The sequence below is a fragment of the Penicillium samsonianum genome, assembly GCF_028829775.1.
Source record: "Penicillium samsonianum strain IBT 33392 chromosome Unknown utg000010l_segment0_segment0, whole genome shotgun sequence".
Taxonomy (NCBI): Eukaryota; Fungi; Ascomycota; class Eurotiomycetes; order Eurotiales; family Aspergillaceae; genus Penicillium; species Penicillium samsonianum.
In genome coordinates, this window is record NW_026643268.1 from 44,305 (window position 1) to 65,440 (window position 21,136).

The 21,136-nt window shown below is 47.4% G+C and overlaps 6 protein-coding genes across 6 annotated transcripts; 2 read left to right on the forward strand and 4 right to left on the reverse strand.

Moving 5' to 3' along the window:
- Nucleotides 1–1,945: 1,945 nt before the first annotated feature.
- On the reverse strand, nucleotides 1,946–3,514 carry N7471_013657 (uncharacterized protein; the record flags this gene model as incomplete). The annotated part of the gene is made up of 3 exons (XM_057286375.1): nucleotides 1,946–2,284; nucleotides 2,344–2,829; nucleotides 2,906–3,514. 3 exons carry the CDS (start codon nucleotides 3,512–3,514, stop codon nucleotides 1,946–1,948), a joined length of 1,434 nt encoding a protein of 477 aa, XP_057128854.1.
- Nucleotides 3,515–4,756: 1,242 nt separating this feature from the next.
- On the reverse strand, nucleotides 4,757–5,132 carry N7471_013658 (uncharacterized protein; the record flags this gene model as incomplete). Its single annotated transcript, XM_057286376.1, has 2 exons — nucleotides 4,757–4,945; nucleotides 5,022–5,132. 2 exons carry the CDS (start codon nucleotides 5,130–5,132, stop codon nucleotides 4,757–4,759), a joined length of 300 nt encoding a protein of 99 aa, XP_057128855.1.
- A 1,061-nt stretch (nucleotides 5,133–6,193) lies between these two features.
- N7471_013659 (uncharacterized protein) lies at nucleotides 6,194–6,829 on the forward strand (the record flags this gene model as incomplete). The annotated part of the gene is made up of 2 exons (XM_057286377.1): nucleotides 6,194–6,228; nucleotides 6,448–6,829. 2 exons carry the CDS (start codon nucleotides 6,194–6,196, stop codon nucleotides 6,827–6,829), a joined length of 417 nt encoding a protein of 138 aa, XP_057128856.1.
- Nucleotides 6,830–14,950: 8,121 nt separating this feature from the next.
- Nucleotides 14,951–15,154, reverse strand: N7471_013660 (uncharacterized protein; the record flags this gene model as incomplete). Its single annotated transcript, XM_057286378.1, has 1 exon — nucleotides 14,951–15,154. One exon carries the CDS (start codon nucleotides 15,152–15,154, stop codon nucleotides 14,951–14,953), a length of 204 nt encoding a protein of 67 aa, XP_057128857.1.
- Nucleotides 15,155–16,071: 917 nt separating this feature from the next.
- Nucleotides 16,072–17,344, forward strand: N7471_013661 (adenosine/AMP deaminase domain-containing protein; the record flags this gene model as incomplete). The annotated part of the gene is made up of 4 exons (XM_057286379.1): nucleotides 16,072–16,101; nucleotides 16,187–16,326; nucleotides 16,410–17,016; nucleotides 17,174–17,344. 4 exons carry the CDS (start codon nucleotides 16,072–16,074, stop codon nucleotides 17,342–17,344), a joined length of 948 nt encoding a protein of 315 aa, XP_057128858.1.
- Nucleotides 17,345–18,328: 984 nt separating this feature from the next.
- On the reverse strand, nucleotides 18,329–18,871 carry N7471_013662 (uncharacterized protein; the record flags this gene model as incomplete). Its single annotated transcript, XM_057286380.1, has 1 exon — nucleotides 18,329–18,871. One exon carries the CDS (start codon nucleotides 18,869–18,871, stop codon nucleotides 18,329–18,331), a length of 543 nt encoding a protein of 180 aa, XP_057128859.1.
- Between the last annotated feature and the right edge of the window lie 2,265 nt (nucleotides 18,872–21,136).

A 21,136-nucleotide genomic window follows, 5' to 3' on the forward strand; every position in this document is an offset into this window, starting at 1 on the left:
CAAGGCCGTTGATGGGAAATGTCAAAAAGAGCTGTGGGTTATATATTTGTCTGTCCGGATAGACAAAATAGTTCAATTTCCTGTAGTTGTACACCCGTTGTTGAGTCCTGGGTGCGAGGCGTGAGCTTGAGAGAAGAGATGAGCCGCTGACTGTCAGTTTTAGGGAAGTCAGGCTCACCTGGGTCACCTACTTTCCACCTTTCCTAAAGAATCCAATCACGGTAGTCCTGCTTGTCTCATGCCACCATCAGTCCTCCTACCATCAGATACAATGCATCCCCTAGTTGCAATGCCACTTCCACTCGGTTTCTCTTCTGCTATGCTCAAAATTACTGAATCATCCAACTCAACCCCAACTAAAGCTCTTCGCGCCTGAGCCTGAAAAGTCTTAGCCATCAAGATATGACATTTTACTCCGAACTTTGGCTGGACTGGCTTGGAAGTTATCGTTTGATTGCAATTTGCTGGTCCAAATGATAATTATCAGGCCCATCGAACTACTGACCTCTCCCATCCGTCTCTTCGTCACACGATCTCTTGTCTTTGCTCGACCAAGATGCCATATAGGACAAGGGTCAGCACACCACCCCCATGTCATATGCTTCGAACAAAGGGTTCCTCTCAACGACCGGTGGGATGGTTTGGTGTGTCCTAAAGGCGCTAGTCACACCCCCGGCCAGAAGCCCTGCGGCTGCAGTGGGAGATAGCTCGCGCGTTGTTGATTCAAGATAAGTTGAGGTAAGTCCCATCTGTTTAATCTGTCACGTATTGTACCATACTCTGACTCTATCTCTTCTGATCAAAAGGATGTCGCCGAATACCCTCAGCTGGAATCTACGCCTGTCCAATCTTCAACCACGGTCTATGATTCTTGCCCACAGAATATCCATACCTCACAAAGCCCGTTCCTCTGTCCTCCTACTCCGCTGTGTAGTAGAGCCACTCCGCGATGCCACTCCGCGATGATACGACTGACAAATTAAAGGGGAGGGGCGAAGGGCTATATCGCCAACCTCTCGAAACACGTTATTCCAGAGGTTGATCTTCCAAGGTCCACCGCCTCGGGACTGAGCTTACTATGGAACTATGGGAGAAGTACTCTATCACACACTGCACGAAGGTGGTAACATATACTTCATATCACGCTGATTCTGGAGGCGCTATAGCGTGGTGGTAACAAAAGCATTGACGGGGGAGGATGAAGCGTTTATCCCATGGTTAAATCGATCTTTGGATAGAGTCACAGATATCCAACATGTTGCTGATAAGCCAGGAAGCACATTTTCTCATGTCGATATTGTCAACTTCTTCAGGCCAAATGTGCATCCCGAGGCATTTCTCTGACTTGACGGCTTGAATCCCGCATAGGTCCCGAACAACAAGGTTTTCATATCTCTCTTCTCCATATCACTATTTGCTTTATGCGCCCTTGCTGACGGCAATTTGAGTTAGGCACTTCGTAACTGTCAGTCCGGGTTAGGCTGATAGCTATCCTGGGTGAGGTATAATATTGGCCATAAAGTGAGTTCTACCCGACTGTGCGGCTAGACGATGCAACTATCTGCCATATACTGGAAACTAGGATATTTCTTCGGTTTGCAAAAGCCCGAAGGCAGAACATTGTATTCTTATGGTGAGCGGAAAACATCACAACAAGGCAAAGTTTCAGTTTGCCACAACATCTCCCTATGCTGAGCTGACTTTGCATCCTCACCCAGCTCATGTTCCTGACGCTAGGACCGACCATGACGTACACGCTTCACACACTCTCTCGTCCAGCAACACAATATTCCAGCAAAATTGACTTCACAATCAACTGATTGATCCACAGTGTAGATTATCTGTGACACAATTTATTGGCGCCACGAAGATGTGCCGCGTTATTCCACTTCTCAAGGAAGCGCTCAATGGCCGCAGTGCGAGGTACAGTACCAGGCATAAGGAATTATGTGAACACCTGGTCATTGTCCTCACGCTGAGAGCTGGTTATAGTTTGGAACAGCCGAAGTAGCGGCTGTTGCACCGACTCGCCGCGCTGTTTGAACTCGCGAATATGGGGCTGGAGGAACGGAATCCCAGGATGCTGATCGAAGTGCTGGCGGTATGAAACGAAATCGTGGCTCGGGTCTATGAGAGGCAGGATTTCGGGTGGTATCAAAGAGGCAGGAATAACGGTACGACTGGCGGCGAAATCACGGAATGTATTAGATCCGACCGCAATATATTTGCGAAGGCCGTCTAGTATAGCCATTAGAGAATAATAGTTCCGTGCTTCATAAAGCTCCTGTGAGAAAACAAATTAATCTTCAGTTTCTTGGTATGTTCGATAGTTGGAGTCCTCACCAATGTGCAGGTCTGAAGGTACGGGACTAGGTCCGACAGTCCAGAGCAGCATTCCAACACAGAATTGCTTAGCCTTTGCCAATGGATGAGGGTTTCCGAAACCATAGCATCTTCCAATATAAGTGTCTCTCGCGACAGTCTCTCAAATAAACATTTATCGGCCTGTGTCAAGGCTTTTGCCAAATCGGTCGCTGATGAAGAAAGGCAGTCTTCCAACAAAGGAAGAGAAGTTTCGAAGGGTGCGAACCAATTCATCTGGTCGGAGTGTCTGTATGCTTTCTGGAAGCGTACACTAAGGACACTAAGAACCTTGAATATAGTTGATAGGCTGGAGGAATGGTTTTTGAAAAGTTGCTGGATTGGGGCCGCGATGAATAAAAGTCCTGGAGTATTATGTGAAGGCATATTGTGCTTGCCGTCTGGCTGGATGACCATGATGCACCGGGAAAGGGCTTGATGGGCAAAGGGACTTCGATCCCGAAGATGCTATGTAAAACAATTAGTCGATTGTCCTATGGCGGAGTATGCAGATCATCCGTTTTGAGCTTCGTGGATCACCAACCTCCTCTACTTCTAAATAAAGCAGAAGTTCCTCCGGGTACATGTGTAGATAATCCACAAGAAGACCGTATAATGATGTGTGTTGCTGAAAGAACCACTCTACGGACACGGCTTTGTGTCCAAGAGCGGAGCGTACGATATCCTCAAAGGCGATCTGCTGGAAATGACGATGGCTCTCTCCCTCAATTTCTAGAGCGATTGCTCCAGGGTCCGATGAACGTCCTGGTATTGTAGGAAACCAGCTCCATGTAATCAGTGGAAGTTGCTGGATACTCGATCGAAGCAGGATCTCTTCCACTTTCTGTGGATGTGACAGCTCAGATAGGCGGCAATGCTGGTGCGGCTCTGACGCCGCAACGAGGAACGAACTGATGAACTGCGTATTACGACTCCGCAGTGAGCTTCGCGGAGAATCTTCGTCGTGGAATAACCCCAATCTGATCGCTTGACTGATATCTTTGAAATCATAAGCCCATAGCATATTGATTGCCTCATCTTCCCACCATCGATATCCCACAGAAAACTGAGGAATCTCCACACTAGGCCGAAAGGCAAACGGGAATGACCTCATATCAACGGGGGGAGCGTTTCTTGTTGGGCTTTGCATCATTTTGGACAATGTCAGCAGTGACTTGGTGATTTCCTGGAGGTGGGGAATATATTGGTGTCGGCAGACCCAGGGGCAAAGAAAGCTCCATCCATCTATCTACCATTTAACTTACCGCTAGTGTCACTTTATGTATAAGAGTGGTCTGTATCAAAAAAATACTATCGATGACCACACGGGCATGATGTGGCGTTTTGACAATGTATGGCGAGACCGGAGAGGGGCGAGGAGTTAGGCAAGGCAAAGTCCACGCCCCAAAGTTAGCCAGAGCGCCCGCCGTATTGAGCCAGTATTCCAAATAGTTGATCTCATATCAGGTTCTCATTAGCACATTGAGGATGGTATGAAATCTGAACCATACCTGATAGGGAATGTCCCCCAAGCCAGAATTCCTCAACCCCTTGCGAGTTACAAGCTCACCTTTTGATTTTTCACAAGAACCATAATTCCTTGTTTATTTTTCTCGGATATCAGAGTAGAAGGGAACCTCAAGATTCTTGGATAGGTATTTTGCCCCCAGCATGTCAAGATCCAGGACCAATGCGCTTTGCCCGCCCCGCAACGGGTGTTATTAAGTGACTTGCAAGCTTATGTGATAACCGAAAATTTGTGCTAACTGAGAGGTTGTATTAAATTGACAAGTGGATGTAGTCGCGCTTAAGGAATATAGGATTCCACTTGGAGTTGATAGCGTTATTTGATTCCTAGTGTAGACTGTTGATACACTGGCGAGAAAAACATGATAGATATTAGAGGGCTCAACGGTCAGTTACTAAAGCCAACGAAGGGAGAAAGCAGCCCACGTAGTATTATTGTAAGATTGTCAAAAGACATTCATGTCGTTGAGGATTTTGGGCCCCACTATTACTATTGTAAGATCTCTTAAATTTAAGTGACTTGTATTGACACCATTCGCATCATAAGGTAGCTTGTATTGCCGCACCTTTTCGAAACATAGTCATCGCGTCATTGATCATTTCAGGGCTACGGCTAATGCGGAATCATTCATCTAAAGTCGACGTTGGTGGCATGCTCATGGTCAACGATGGCTGATTTCTCTGCATGCAGTTGACTTTGGGATTCCATCTGTTCTTGTAGAAGCTCTGGGAGAATTTGGCTACCTCATCAATCTAGGGAAGAATTTACAAAGGTATCCGCAATACATGAACACCAGACCTGGAATGCACTTTCTTGGTCCTGCATCGGATATCGCTACCCGGAGCTTAACCTTGGCTAACGTCGTGATCAATGCGCATACAAGTTACGATGTTGAAGTATATCAAAGCAGCCCTCCAGGGTGCTGATGGGCTCTTTGGTTAATTTGAAACCCACTTCCTCTCGCGAGACCATGTCGACATGCACGACATATGCCTCCAAGTGGATCATTCCAAGCAGTCCTTCTAACATCACCCAGCACAATGTCCAGGTTGCCCTCTGTGGGGAGAGAATGTAAATTAAAGTAATTCGTTTGCTGTTTGGGATTGTTCAAAGGATGCCTAGCTCGACTCACTCGCTTAAGAGTCACTTTCAACCACTGAGGGACATTGGCGTCGCGCACCACGCTAGGGGGTGTGCGTGGCGCAAATGCAGCGGCAGAAGATGGTACTAAGGCTTGGGGCATTATTTATGTGAAGCAAATGCATGTTTCTGCGTTTAATAAATGTTGCCCTTTTAAAACACGTAGACTTCGGCGAACATTATCACCATGCTAACACTAGCACGCTTCCTCGGCCATACTTTCCCAAAGCACCGGGGGTAGCAATTTACAAAGTCAATTTTGAATGACCTTGTAATGGCGCTAAGTGGGACTGCATTTGACCCGTAATTGGATGCAGGCAGGGGTTGGCGTGTTCCCTTGTAAAATTGAACCTTGGGTCATGGACTAGCCTAGTTGTGTTGAAAAAGACATGTAGGCGGAGCGAACGTTCGGACCAAAGATTCGAGGCCGATCCGGGGAACATCGGAACATCTGGTTTAGGCAAGAGCTCCTCCTATCGGAGTATCCACTGGCCCCTTACAAGGTCGTCTCCTGGGATATTTCTCTTACGATGGGCGCATTTAATACCGTCTTTTAAGCCAGAAGAGAGAATCAATCCCATGGGCAAGAATACAGATAACGCCTTCGAATTCGTTTTGATCTGAAGGCAGGATATAAACTACTTCCTACTCGTCAGGTCTGCTGCGTGAAACTGCTTACAGGTAACTTGATCCTTGGCCTACTTGGGCAATCAAGACTCTAACCTAACTAATTATTGTGGCAGTATGTACCATGACGAAAACCCATTCCATGGCATCACAAACTACCCATTCGTAGGAGTCCCAACAGACTACCCGTATGGCCCAACATACGCTCCGTCGATGGACTCGGCTCCTATGATCAACCCAGCGAGTAATGTTTATTGGAACTTTCAACAAGCGCAAAACTGGATGACAGCACCTGCGTCGCCAACTGCCACTCTGTCTCCCCGGTCAACTCCGAGATATCGAGAAATAAGACCTCGACCGCCACATGGATTAGCGCCCACATTCCCCCCGATGGAGCTTAACAAAGAGAAACAGCACAACCAGCACCGGGGTTTAGGGCGAGGGAAACACTCCAAGCGCCACAGACAGTTAGACCAAGGATAGGTGATTCAGAGGACAGCCAAAAACGCACGTCGAACGGTTTCTGAGGTTTCTGATATGACCGAGAAGCCAGTGAGAGATAAAGAAATTAGGTATGTATGGCTGTACTCTCAAACTGGTATCTTGCGCAGTGGCTAAGTCGACTCTTACAGCACAGCGAAACCACCACCAGCTCCGAGACACAATTCAGCTACACATGCCCCACGCTCTTGGTCGCCTGATTACCCTTCAAATTATCTGGAGGATACTTTTCAGCCTCCAGTAGAGGCTCTTCAGAGAGCCTTGAAAATTCAGATACTACAGTCACTCAGGGTTTTGCGTGAGATCGCCAGGCAGTTCCGTGCATTCAACTTGGAACTTGAGATGATTGATGTTTGGGTGACAGAGATCAAAGAAGTTGACACAACACTGATCCCTGTTCCATCAAGCACCGCGGCCCAGGTATTTGTTCCTTTCGAAAGCCTCAACTTTATCCTCATGGAATGCATTACTGCTTCAGGACCCATGCGAGGCTTTATTATCAGGAACCAGGCACGGGAGTTGTTGAAATATATACAGACCTATACGGAGGAGTACCACCTATTTCAGAATCCACGGGTTTATTTTGACATTGGTAGATATATAGAAAGACTCAACCCAGGCAAATATGACGAGAAGGCGAATGATGTTGTTCTCCCGGGAGGTCGCGAATAGTCTTTTGCTCTATACATGCCATTTTCTGCCTAGTTTGTCTTCAAAATTGAGCAACTCTCTTCGAAGTGTTCATTGTATATGCCACATACTCAAGATGTTTAATGCCGTTCTGTCCGTATTGGAGACATTACTGATGCTGTCCATTTCCTAAAACAAGTTCTAAGCCGCAGTTCCGGCGGTTTCCCCCATTTGCTGTAACTCTAGGCCCAGTAGTATGCTTCCCGTATATACAGGCTCCGTCGTGACGGGCTCAATAAGGTTGAACGCCTCCGCATCCCAACACTGCCTTGCCGATATGGTAACAAGAGTATACTTGTTGCTCGGTTTCATAGTTCGCACCTTCTCATTCGCACGGTAGAGGGTAAACTAGGTCGAACCGACTTGTTCATGTAAACACCCTGCTGGAATGTCAAGATCATTGGCTCGTGGTTTTCACTTTAGGTATGCACTGTGAGGCTCAACAGACTTGATTGCGTTAGGTCTCCCTTGCACAGCGTGCCATCTCATCTGGCGCTCGTTGAAAGGGCCGCCTCGTGCTCGTTTGGCAATTGGGTAAGAAGATAACTCGTCGTATACAGAGAAGGAGGCCAGCTAGCTTTAGAGATATGTAAGTGAGTCTGCAGCAACTGCACGGATCTGGGAAAATGGAAAGGGGAAGTAAGACTCGGTGAAGAATAGAAAGTGGACGTCCCTTGAGAGTATGAACACATCGTCAATTAAGAGAGAACACTCTTGACTTCCTCCACAGCAAGCCGTCTACCAGTCTTTCATTTACTGGCTGTGCAGGAAAATTGTAGTAGCCTGAAAGGATTTCAAAAGTTCCTCACTTGCGTAGGATGTGCTTCGTAGGCGTCCGTTGCTCGGAAAAAGTCAAATGGTGTTTTCTATTATGCAAGTGGGCACTTCAAAGAAATTAAAGGCCTTGATTCGTTTGAGTTGGTATATGTTGTTGAATAATCCTGGGAATGCGAGGAAGGAAGCTCGGGGAAAGGAGAAATGCATCACTGACTGTCTGTTTTACCTAAGGCAGACTTGGGTCCTCTGCTCTCCTCCTTACCCTGACGCGAGCACCTGAGTATTCTGGCCCTCCTTTTCTCTTGCCACCACCAACTCCCTTACAACCAGACACAGTCCATGCTCTCGCTGCAGTTTTACTTTTTTCGGTTGCCTTTTCAGTAAGTTCGGGCTCGCTGAATCCACAAAACTGTACCGAGAAAAGCTCTTCAGACTCAAGCTTGAACACTAGCCACCGAGACATTTTGCTACCAAATATTTCCTAGGCTGATTTAAAACTCAAGCTGATATTGCATTATCCTAGTTCCAACAATGGCAATCCTCAGACCGACCAAACTCCTGGCCTCTCCCATCCGTCTTTTCGTCACACGATCGCCGTGCATGATTGCTCGAGTTTGTTCGTCCGAAATACTGTATAAAGCCAGTTCCAGTACACGATATCAACATACTGTTCTTTACTTCTCCGCCACCGGTGCGGAGAATCTGGCGTGTGCTCTTTTAGGGCTAGTCTGACCCGGTCAGAAGCGCAGCGACCGCGCGAGAGCACAGCTCTCGCGCGTTGTTGCTTCAAGGTGAGACCCGTCTGACCAAGCTGTCGCATACTTGACTCTGACTCTATCTCTTCTGATCAAAAGACAGTCCCTAAGTACCCTTAGCCGAATGCTACACCAGTCAAATCTTCAACCAGGTGTGTATGGTGGCTTATGAGAGGTCCTCGCAGCAAATGAGGGCTTGTAACGACTTCACAAAGGGGAACAATAAACGATAGAAGCGTGGGAATTTGCCTAGGCTCTAAGACTAATCCGTCTTCTTGTTAGGCAAAAATTACAAACAGTCCAAGATTGTTTGGGGGGCTTAGTTTCCGCAACAAGCTCAAACAAGGTGAGTGTATCTTAATCGCCGGAGTATATATAGGGTATTCAGACACCACCAAGCCCATTCCTCTGTCCTCTTACTCAATCCGCATCACCTACTCGCTTTACGTACTTGCTTGTCATTTGGCAGTCGTTTCTCGATGATACGACGGAGAAATCGAAGAAAGACCCTAACACCGGTTGCCTCTTCAAACGCCCTATTCCGCCGGGTTGTCCTTCCATGACCAACTCTGATCTGGGCTGATTATTGATGATATGAAGGGTGTTCTATATCACATATCATGCAGAAACCATGAGAAGTTTCGTTTCAACAACTTTCTGGAGAACCTATGCTGTGCTGGTACTCAAGGCAATGACAGCGGAACCACGCCACTGGGGATACCACAAGAATACGTTAATGGTTTAGACGCTGACCGGGGGATCCTGGGAGGCGGCTCCCAACTTTTGGTACATATCTGGTGTTTTGCGAATCTGCTTTAAAGTATATTAAGGCAACACAGAAACAGCTGCGTGAATCTTGGTATTTGATCAAGTCTACTACATCTTCCCACAAACTTCTCTCAAGAACGTTCCTTTATCCATCCCACCGTTGACAAAAAATGCTCGACCACTGTTGGAATCACGGAAGACCACCGTATTATTCATAGAACCTGCACCTCCGATAATCCCCATGCTTGTGCCATCAAAGGTGCAGTCTTTGAAGGTATACGTCCTTTGATTTTTTTCTTCGATATCCTTTGGTGTCCCTCGAGGGAAGATGGTGGCTGATGCAAGTCAATACCCAAGTCACGTACTCAAATGACGCATCATAGATACCTGAGTGTCTCTGTTCAGCGGAATCGGAAAGACGATGACTGGATAAGGTTCCTTCATGCTGGGATGGTTGCTCGCCAAGTGGGAAAGAAGAAGGCTCAGTAAAAGGTGCTGTGAGAGAGAATGCACTCTCGGGCGAGATTTAGATCCAAACTTACCTGATCCCGATTACGCTTCATGGATCTCGACATTGGCTTTCTGGAATCAACCTGATGGCTTTGGGGCTGGGGCTTGTAGATTTGTCAGAAACAGTAATGTCTGGGCGAGAAGGCCTAGTACGAGAATATGATACCAATTCTTTGTTCTCCAGATGTGCTTGGGTAGAGCCATTCACCAATGTCGAGGCATCACCTGAATCGGGGTTTTGTTGGGATACTGCACCTTGACAGCCGTGCTTCAGCCATCTGATGGTCATGCTGGAAGTTAAGTATTTTCTCGGAAGACAAAATAGCGGAAAGACGATAGATGCCCTGGAATGAGATAGTGAAGAGAAGTCAGAATGTGAGGGGGAATGGATCGACCATGGCCCTAATTGTTAGATTACCCCTAGTAATGTCCACGTACTGTATGGCTTGGCACTTCGTGTGCTCTAGACGTTGGTAATATTGCCCCGTGGGTATCCAGTTTTGGCACATATATCATACGGCTGGCCGTGGAAACAAATGCAGATCTATCAGGTTGCCGCGGGGCCCTGGGAATAGTGCTCAACCATTAAGACCTGTTTCATGTTAGCGGTTATGTTTCAGACACAGACAGTGACGCCACTTGCACCTACCTCGGACCAAGCAGCTCACGCAGTATCAAAGTTTGGTTGGCCTTGGCTATCTCCCAATAGAAATGAGAGTATGGGAACATAAAAAAAAGTAGTTAGAGGCCCTCGCCAAGTACAATGCCTTGAGAGCGAGAAAGAAACGCCAAACCCTTCCCCCCAATCCTCGATAATAAATGCCAATCCTACTCCCCGGAAAAGTGCAACCATCATTCCATTTTTACCCACCATCAAATATACCGTTCATTGTTAAGGAAGAACCTGACGTGGTCTTTTCCCCATATACTTGGGGAAGCTGACGGGACCATTGGAAAGCCTCCACTCTGGATCAAGATGGGCACCCAAGTTCAGATCGCATTTGGTCAGATGAGTTACCCAAGTTCATATATCTCACCACAATACAATTCCAGATAACCTTCGGTAGTGGACGACAGGTTACTTGAGGCTTGCTCTCAAAACTACGACTTCGTTTACGAACAACATCCTCTAGCACCCCTTTTGGCAGCAGCACTCGCGCCCTTTCCCTCTCCCACACCCTCGCCCCCCAACTATCCACGATCCGACCTCGACTCAATGAATACGGCCCCGACGCCGAAAATGCGAGGACACACTGCAATATAAGCCTCGGAAACGTCGAATAAGTGAAATGCACCGGTAGAACCAACGGCTGCCACAAGCGAGAAGCGGCGAGTCAAAGTCCGCCCAGCTAGAGGCGGATGACAACGTGGTCTCTTCAGCTAGACCCGGGAGAATGAGGTTCAAATTACCAATCCGTTTGATATTCCACATACCCAAATTCTGACTCAATGACCATAAAATTCAGTTCCACACTCTTCAGCCAAAATACGAATTCCGACCTCCATTCTAGCAGTCAAGAACCTTCCTTCGCCCCTTGTCCATTTCCACCTTCAAACAACCATACAAGTTCGGCGAGAAATCGCTCACTGCATTTGCCCACTGATGCTTTTGAAGCGCTTGTTCCCGGCCGGGTGAATGCAGCGTCACTGTCTTCGAAGTGCTTGGTGATATCTCTGAGGCTTTTCAATAGCAACACATATTCGAAGTCTACTCTACACAATAATCCAAGAGATGCTCGGTCAAAAAGTTGAAAGTACGTTTGAGTAAGAGTTTTTTGATTTCCAAGATTTCTGGCTTTCGTCGATATATTCCTTGGCTGTCACGTACGACATGGCACTCTTCCGCTGGCAACCCCTCACGCGCGTCTTTTGATATCCATCAACAGGACCAGATCACTTCTCGAGCATTGATTCCAGTCTTTGAGAACGCCGATCAATCGTTCTTGGGTCTGTTCCAAAGCCTGTTCAAAGTAATACAGACGAGATAGCTGCTCATCGGGACGAAGCTGGAGCCCGTCTCGCTCGTTGCTCAACTTGGTGGTAGCTTCCTTCGAAGTTTTGTCATTTTCGTCTGGTATCTCGCCTTCGAGGTGTTTCGGCACATACGAGGTCCATAGACGTCGATAGAGTCCCACGGTTCGAGCCGCTTGAAAGGTGAGTTTTGGATCATCGCGATCGAGATCTGCCAGTGTCTCCAATATGAGTTGAAACTGCTCGATCGCCAGGGGTTTCTTTGGGCTTGCTTCCTGCTGTTACGAGAGAATGTAGTGATCAGCCACAGTATAGAACGTGTCGTTGCACCTAGCTTACCACTGGGGGTTCGGAATCGGAAACAGCCTGTGTATAGGCCTCATCACCCTGCATAGGCATTTCACTCAGCTGGCGGTCTCCCTTATCTTGGTCGGGAAGTTGTTCCGGGGCATCCATCGTTTCCACTTGCAAAGATTCAGCGTCCAAAAGTATACTTTCCACCTGCACTGGTCTCTCTTATAGCCTGTCCAGAGTCAAACATTTAGTTCAACGCTGTTACAAAGGTGGCATAAATCGTTCAAAGCAATCTGATGACCCGACACATCTTAAAGACATTGTTGAACATCTACTTTCAACATGTCAATTTGTAACCATCAATTAATGTCTTTGGATAATATGTGTATTATTTGTAGTACCTTTTACTCACCGTTCGACGTGAAATCTGGGGGACCAAGAAAAAAGAAGCCCGAAGGAAAAACTGCTACGTTGATTCTATGATGGCCGTGATGACAATAAAGAATTGTCGAGGTCAGTACCAGCGTCCTCATTTTGCAACTGTTGAACAATAATAAACCCCGAGATTGCACGGCTGTTGAAGAAATATACTGTATATGTTTTCCGACCATGCGTGTTTTTAAACTGCCTCTTCACGCTATCTAGCGACCTCGTCTACGAAGAAACTGCCTCTTGGGTTTCGCCCAACTTGACCGCAGGCCAATTTTTGGTGCTTTGGGGTCGTTGAGTCAACGTTGGGCCCTCCAGTCGGTCAACATTTCTTCACAATAACATCTCTTCTCGGTCACCCACCAGAATGTGGTTTGAATGTGTCGCTTAAGCGAGTAGAAATAGAATCCAGACATATCAACAGGCCTCATTTTTAGTAGCCACCCTCACAACTATGCTTTAACATTTGACACCAACCAGAAGCATGCAAGTGACAAGATAAGCCGAAAAGTCTATAAATATATCTTCTACCGATGGGCTGTTGCCCAACAAGACAACTGCATGGCTGTTCCAACCCGAGCAGCTCCTACGTCCAAGACATCAGGCTAAGTTCATCCCAGATTTAGTTAACCGCGGGCATCTTCACAGTACTAACAAAGATAGAATACGTCGTGGATAACGAGTCAGGTGGTAACCTTGACGTGCTTAATCTGGCTACCCGTGTTGTGCCACGCCGTGTCAGCCGATAAAAGATGAAGTCGAGACGTTTGTCTGTCCTATGTACTGTACATATGCTAGGTAAGTTATCTTTCTTCCTGTACAAACGCATCCTGCCCCCAGGTTGTTACGCGAGATGAAAAGCGGGATTATTCATGTCGCAGGTATGTGAGGTGCCAGCCCAAGCATGTCTGATGCTGTACTGTACCGATATGGGATATGCTGCCGGTCACACACCCAGACCCGTATGAATTCGGCCGCTGTTAACGAGCACGACCTACATTGAGCCCACGTCCATGTACTTGGCGAAGGTCGATAGTTGGGACGAGAATATTCCTTGACCACTCGAACATGTAAGGCATGCAACGCCACTCCTCGTAGTCAACACATTGGCTTTGTCTATCTCTCTGGAATCATTTGCTTTAGCTTCAACCTGGATCCTATTAACCGGTGCAACCAAAGCCGTAGTGCCAAAAAGTAGTCTCTTTGAAGATCACCGTTGAGATTCCTCACCATAATCCAACGCTTTGTAGGTTCGTTTCAAATGAGGTGGTATATTGATGAGGTCTTGAAGCAGAATGCTTATTCGGATTGTCAGATTTGTTAGAATCGCTGCAAAACGAAGGAACAGCTCTTAGCACGTATGAGTACACGTGGAAGCACACTGACTATAATGACAATTTCCTTTTTTACGAATAAAGACAATCGCAAAATCCGATGATTATTTTCGAAGAATGAGGGAGGGAGGTGGAGTCCAAAAAGATGAGAGAGGTGCGACAGATAGGGTCATGCAAAATAATGGACTTTGATGTAGAGTTGCTAAGATAATTTACCAATTGATTTTCCTGATTGGAATCAAAGCATTCACGTCCCTGTTGACAGCTCTAACAGCATTAGGAACACACCTCTTTGCCCTAGGAGCTCTGTTGCTCCCGGGGGCTCCGAGTCGGTTTATGGGGGCATACAAGCGGCTTCTAGGAGCCACGTAGGCTCCGGGAAGCCCGACGTAGTTTCTGGGGCTTTTACCTGTACCTCGGGGAATCAACGTCATATTCCTGTTGATAGCTTATTAATCCTGGAGCCGTGAGTCCGGTTCCTAAAACCACAGGCTAGGCATCTGGGAATAATAAAGTGACTCAGATTTGTGCGTAGGTCTGGAGATAAGTTAGTACCGTACTCTGGGAGGCAGAAGATTGATTCTAGGATTCAGAAATACGGCCCTGGGAGTGCAACGGCTCCCGGGTCCAGGCAATGCGTTCCCCAAACCAATTTCGTGTTCATTCAGGAACGTAGAGTGAAGATCCCAGGAGTAGATTAGTTTCCTGGGATACACAGCTCCTATAAATGCTTTTGAGGTTTCCAGGATCAAGCTCTATCAGCCCTGGAAATGACGGCTTGGCCCTGGGAGCAAGGTAGCTCCCAGGGGCTTCAGTGCGGTTTCTGGGGGCAAAGAAGTCGCTTCCAGGAGCCAAATAGCCCCCAGGAAGCCCAAAATAGCTTCTGGGTTCTTGTACCTCCACCTCGGGGAACCAAAGTCATGTTCCTGTTGACAGTCTTTTCAATTCCTGGAACCTCAGGAGCGGTTCCTGGGGCTATAGCTTGCCTTTCCAGGAGTCGTTGAATGATTCATATTTGTGCGCAGGTCTGGTAATGCGTTCCTATCACTGCGTGTCCGCTCTTCAGCTGGTACTAGAGGCTGGTCAATGGTTTCGAAGCTTGCGACGACACTGGGTGCAATGTCCATCCTCGGTGGGTTGGTTGTCCTGAAACCACCTCCACGCAGACCTTCCACCTTCCGTTTTGAGAGCGGCGTATACAGTGAATGGCATTTTATCCGGATGCACACAATTATTCCAGGTGTCTGATTCGAGCCAGAGTGTGGTCATTTCAGTATATCCGCATGAACATTCAATGAAGACTTGTGGAAGGAGAAAGGGAGGTAGGCTGACCAGCGTCGATCCGGCGTTTTTCGTTCGGGGTGGGGATCAGCGGGACCGTAGAAGACAACGTCAAGACGGCCCGCTTGATGCTGGTTCAGGGTGCTTGCAACTACTTTGGGAACCACACTGTTGAGGTCAGTCCGCATCGTCGTGTCCGATGCCTGTCAGTCACACGGTCAGCTCCGAAGGGTCTCATTTCCTACAATGCGGATGATGCCGGACACGTTCTCGAGGATCTGGTCTGTTGTAGTTCAGAGGTGTGAATTGACTTTTTATTTCAGAGGGATACATGAGCCTATATATACAACAATTAGCCAAGTTGATTTCCAATCAACTTGGTCGTCTGTATAGACACTTCGGAGCTAATTCCGACGGTGCGGCTTGGTTCCTGATCTGCACCAGCCTCATATCACAACATGGTCGAATATGCGTTGATCCTCGATGGCCGGTACTAGAGCAGTCTCGAACCTCTCCTTTCCGTACCTCTCCTTAGAAAGCCTCTCCAGATAATCTTTCGGCGTTCGAACTGTTCCGCGAACATTGTATCCAAGTTGCAAAGGGGTATCCACAAAGTTCGTGGCAATGCTTCCAGTGGCAAGGATACGACTACCTGGGGGAGCAGAGAAATCTTCGCACATTCTATAAAATTCCTGCTGTGCTGTACAAACGATGATCGGTGCTCTTCGAGAATCAGAAATTCGAATTCTCGTTTTTTATGGTACTGCAATACAGCCGCGTTTGCCGGTACAATTAAGTGAAACGCAACCTCGGTCTTGGCAATTGTCGCCCGAAACAGGCGACCGCGTCGAAGACAGCCAGTGGCAGATTCTTTCCCTGACTTCGATCAAGGTAAGGTTTGCTTGAATTTACAGGCTGACTAAAGATAGTAATATGCGAATTACACGTGGTTGGAAGATCAAATCACGTAATAAGATTCAGGTTAGGGATAAAGTACAGTGTCACGAGAAGCAATGCGGGGTAAGACCGTCAGTACAGTTCCACTCACAATTCACTCCGTGGTACATTCTTGACACGTCAGGATATGACAGATAAGGATGTTATGATGGATTTCGTTGCTCTCCCCAAAATTGAGGTGAGTTATGGCCCCTTTGTGATTTATATCCATGAGCCAGTTGTCGGAACTTGTCTTTGTAATCGAGCACTGACTGAAATTGCAGCTACACGCTCATCTCACTGGCAGCATCTCTCGCCGTGTCTTGCATGAGATATGGCATCGGAAAAAGGAAATCGGAGAGACATTGCTGGACGACCCTCTGACAGTTATGCCGCAGGACAAGTACGATTTTAGTGTAGAGAGGTGAGCTCTAAACACCCTCTTTCCAGTCTTTGACATCCATTTGTGGCTTCAACAACTGGGCAGTGGTAATATTGCATATATAGCTTTTTCCCGCTCTTCAGCAGCTATATATATAACCTTCTCACGGATGAATGCTCCATTCGCTACGCTACAGCATCCGTGTTAGAGCATTTCCTCGCAGACGGCGTCGTTTACCTCGAACTGCGGACCACACCTCGAGCAACGGCCCATCTTTCAGCCGAGGCCTATGTCAGGTTACTGCTTGACACAATCGCCGCCTTTGAGGTGGGACACGCGGAGAGTATGCACACACGTCTGGTACTTTCTATTGACCGACGGCAGACTCTGGAATCCGCCGAGGCTACCCTCGAGCTGGCGACGCGTCTACGTATCGAAGGTCACGGTGTGGTCGGTTTGGATCTCTGCGGCGACCCTTCGGCCCGCCCGGGAGGAGAAGTCGCCCTTTTCACGCCCGTATTTGAGAAGGCATCGAGCGAAGGACTCGGTGTAACGGTGCATTTTGCCGAGGCAAAGGCAAGTAGCTCGCGCGAAGAGCTGAAGACCTTACTTGGATGGAACCCAGGTAGATTGGGGCACGTCATCTGGGAGGATGACGAGTCGAAGATGGAGATTGCTCAGAGGGGTTTGTGTCTCGAGCTGTGTCTCAGCTGCAATGTCCAGGCAGGTATGGTAAGTGGCGGCTTCGAAGGGCATCACTTTAAGCACTGGATAGGAGTCCATGGGCCAAAGATATCGCTAGCCGTGAGTTACCACCAACTTCAGATTCTTTATTCCAGCCAGAGGGCAAATCGACAAAGTAGAGAAGACTAACGGAGCATATGCGCAGACCGATGATGTTGGCGTCTTTGGCAGCCCGCTTTCAGAAGAGTACCGCCTTGTTGCACGTTACTTCAACGTCAACCGAACGCAGCTTTGCAACCTCGCACGACAGGGAATTGATGCCATATTTGGTGGTGAGGAGGAGAAGCAACGATTGCGGGATATCATGTGGAGTTGAGCTGTGCGAACTTTATGGAGAAGCGCTCACTCCCCAGTCAGTGATTCCGTTACAGCGCCAGGAGTTAACTCGCGGCTGCTTCGAAGCATCAATGTTGTTATGAAGGCTATACAAGCATAGTAGCTGGTCCGAAATAGTTATTATAGAGCACGTGGTATGTAAAAGCAACGCAGTTACGCACGGGGCATTGCTGGCTATCCACATATGCGAAGGCCTACTGCTTTCAAGACAATGAACGGTGCATCTGCGGTGACCGAAAAACTGTGACCCAAGCTCTGTGGGATTGTTTCAATCGGAGAGACCTGCGGCGGGAATTATGGGGGAGAGTTTGTGTGTATGTATATATGCATGTATATATGCATGTATGTATTGTATGTATGATTCCATTTACCCTAACCCCTCGCCGAAGGAGGAGGTACTGTAAGTGTTGTTCAATTGCTCTGGTAATTGATGGTGCCTGCTTACTTTTGCTAAAGGTAGACGAATTATACCCAGATTTGATTTTACGTTGATTTTTTTCCATCATTATCTCTCGTTGCATTATTGCCAAGAAAGTCGTTCATGCACATGTTCATGCCAAGCAATATTATTTGAAAGTTTGTCCAAGCTTCAATACCAAAGAAAACGTTAAGCAACAACGCTTGAGGAACTACAAAAGAAAGGCCCATGACTAGCGATTCTAGTGCATGAGCATCGACGATCACGAGAGATAAGAGCAAGTCGACGATGCATCCTAGGTGGAGAAAGGAGTTTGGTCCAAAAGCCAGAGGACCAATTTCCTATTCGGGTATTGTGGCTCTGCAGCTGGCTTGGTTGTCACTAACCAATTTTTGGTAACTATTGCGAGCTCACACGATATACAGTCGACTCTCGTGAGCAACCCCCCCCCCCCGGCCATCCATACCCCCAATGTGTGCAGCTTCTCATGTGTGGGGCATTGATTATATAATATTCACACTTCTAGTTAGTCCTAGCCCTGATTTCCTATTTAGGTTTGAATCCCATCTCCTCCAGTGTCTTCTGTTTCCTCCCATTTATCTGTAGCCTTGCGTGTAGCTTCATCAAAGCCTCAATATAAGACATATCCTCTTCTGATACCCCTTCCCTGTTTGAAGCCCATGTAGACAAATCATCTAGATGCCCCTTGACAAGCGTATTGGTCGGAATATCAAGTAGTGGTGGCCCATATATATCGTCCTCCTCTGCCAACGGATTGCTATCATCACCAACATTGACAATGTTATCAGATAAATCAAGTGGTCCAGTATCTATATTCTCGCCCGGCGGGTTGATGAATGCTTCATCCGGAAGGATTACTTGCGCATCTGCTTGATTCACCAGCTTTATAGAAACCTCATTATAAAGTGGCCTCAATTCAGAATCTTCCGTATATACCGGCGTGGCCGGTGGGGTTTCATCGTACCGGGTTTGTCCATCATGAAGCACCGTACTCTTGCGGAAGCAGTTCCGAATAGTATCATCTGATACACTAGCCTTCCACGCCCGTACAAAGCCAGCGAAGGGCATGGTTTAGATTCATCCGCGCACGTGGGTCAATGCCCCTATCCAGCATATTTATCATCCACACCATCCACTTCTTGCGGTAATGATGCTTCAGATTATTGATGATACCTTGATCCAAGGGCTGATAGATAGACGTGGCGTTTGCAGAGAAAATACCACCTCGATATTGGGCGAGGGTGGAGCTATTCGTACGGCTGCAACATGAACCGGGAAGTTGTCTAATAGCAACAATGTACGTCTTTGCCTACCAATTCGTAGGTAAAATGTACGAAGCCATTGTACCATGATATCAGATCTCATCCATGCTGTATCATTCTACTTCCAAGCACAGCCAATTGAGGCCATATTGACTCCACGCAATGCGCGCGGTGTCTGAGCACTGCCTATTACCCATAAGGGTAGATGGTCTGTGCCAGTCGCATTGCATGCAGCCACCACGGTAATACGTGTTTTATCCTTATCCTTCTTCTGGCCAGCCTGACCTTTAGTTGTAAGGCCACCATTCGGCGTAAGGCGCTAGAAAAGCCCTGTTTCATCCATATTATAGATATTATCAGGCTCGTAATGGTCGCATATAGTCTGGATAGCTTTCATCTGTGAATGAATTGATTCAGGAACAGAAGCCGCTTCGCCATGGAAGGTATGCCATGATATTGAATACCGCTTCTTAAAGCCAGTAAGCCAGCCATCAGAAAAGATAGGCTGTGGAAGGTGCTTATACGCATCGATTTGCTTCCAAAGCTGTATAGCCTTCATCCGAATAAGAGGCCAGGTGATTGATTGGCCTTGTTCTACAAGACGGTTTTGTCATTCGAATAAGGCTTCATCTAATATTGGCCAACGGGCAGAAGATTGCTGAGTCACATTACTTGCAGTACCATGATCTAGATAGTCATATCGAGATGAAAGGACTCGCGAAACAGTAGTCCGATCTATAATACGGCCAAGTTTATCACGAAACCATTCAACACATGCACGATGGGTAGGTGGAGGGCTTTAGGATGGAAAGTCCCGTAAATATTTGCGCTGAGCCACCGATATGCCCTTATTCGGCCGCTTAGGTAGGGTTAGCTTCGTATCGAGGGCAATAATAGAAGGCCGAGTAGAAGGCGTATTGGAAGGGCCGGTGGAAGAGCTAGAATGCTGCATTCTGATTGATCGGTCGGTGACGACTCAGCGAGAATAGAAGGAAAAATTCTGCATCATCGCGAGGGGTGAAGCTTTGGAATTTTACAGTAGGTGCCTTTGTTGACAGTATTTTTTTACTGAGGTTTGATGAATTCGCACACATTTTCTCTGACAATCAACGTTCCTTCAACGACGATGTTTCCATAGGCTGGATATCACTATCCTAGTATGACTGTAAAAGGTATTTCTCGTTGAGTAACCAGAACTGAGTAAGCTGAACCTGCAGTGAATTGTCGCGCAACATGAGATTATTGAGGCAGAGGTTCCAACATGCCTCACTTTGGGCAGGCATCCTCACCAGTCAGTGCCTTTCAACAATTGCCACGAACAGACGTGGCCAAACTAGTACAAAACGAAGCAGGTGGGTGACAAGACAGGCCGAGATGTCTATAAATACCGCCTGCCACCCGAGTCCCCTGTCATACTAAATCACTGCCTAACTTTGTCACACCGAGGAAAAACCTCTCAATCTAACGAGCTATCAGATGATATCCTGCCAGCGGACCCATGATAAGTTCTTCCATCTTTGATTTTTCCGTGCTCTTCTCGGTACTGACGAGAATAGAACATACCATGAACATCCAAGTCAGCCAGTTCCTATTAGGCGATTGACGCGTTGCTTTTCTGTCACCCCGTGCCAGCTAATCAAGAAGGCAAATCTCTTGCCTGGCCTAAGTGACTTCAGCATGTCTTCTGTGCGAAAACGCGCCTCTACTCAATTGCCCAACTGAGCTGATTCAATGTCAACACCCCACTAGATTGACTCTCTTGATTTTTGGAGTGCAAGAGACTGTTTGTGTGGCAGGTATGTCTGTTCTTCGCCTGACCCGGCCTGATACTATGCTGATGACAGATGCCGCGATCAGCCCGGTCTGTATACATTAAACCGCTGCAGATGAGCGCAACGAGCAATTCACAATCGCCTACCAGGCCAACATCAATTGCTAGCCGAGATCGTTTATTAGCCACCATATCATGTGAGCCGGCTACCCGTTCTCGGATCTAGTAGCTAATATCTGGCAAAACGTGCCTCAGAGCGAAACCCTGAGCGGCCGATTATGATGAATGCCCCCGATACGA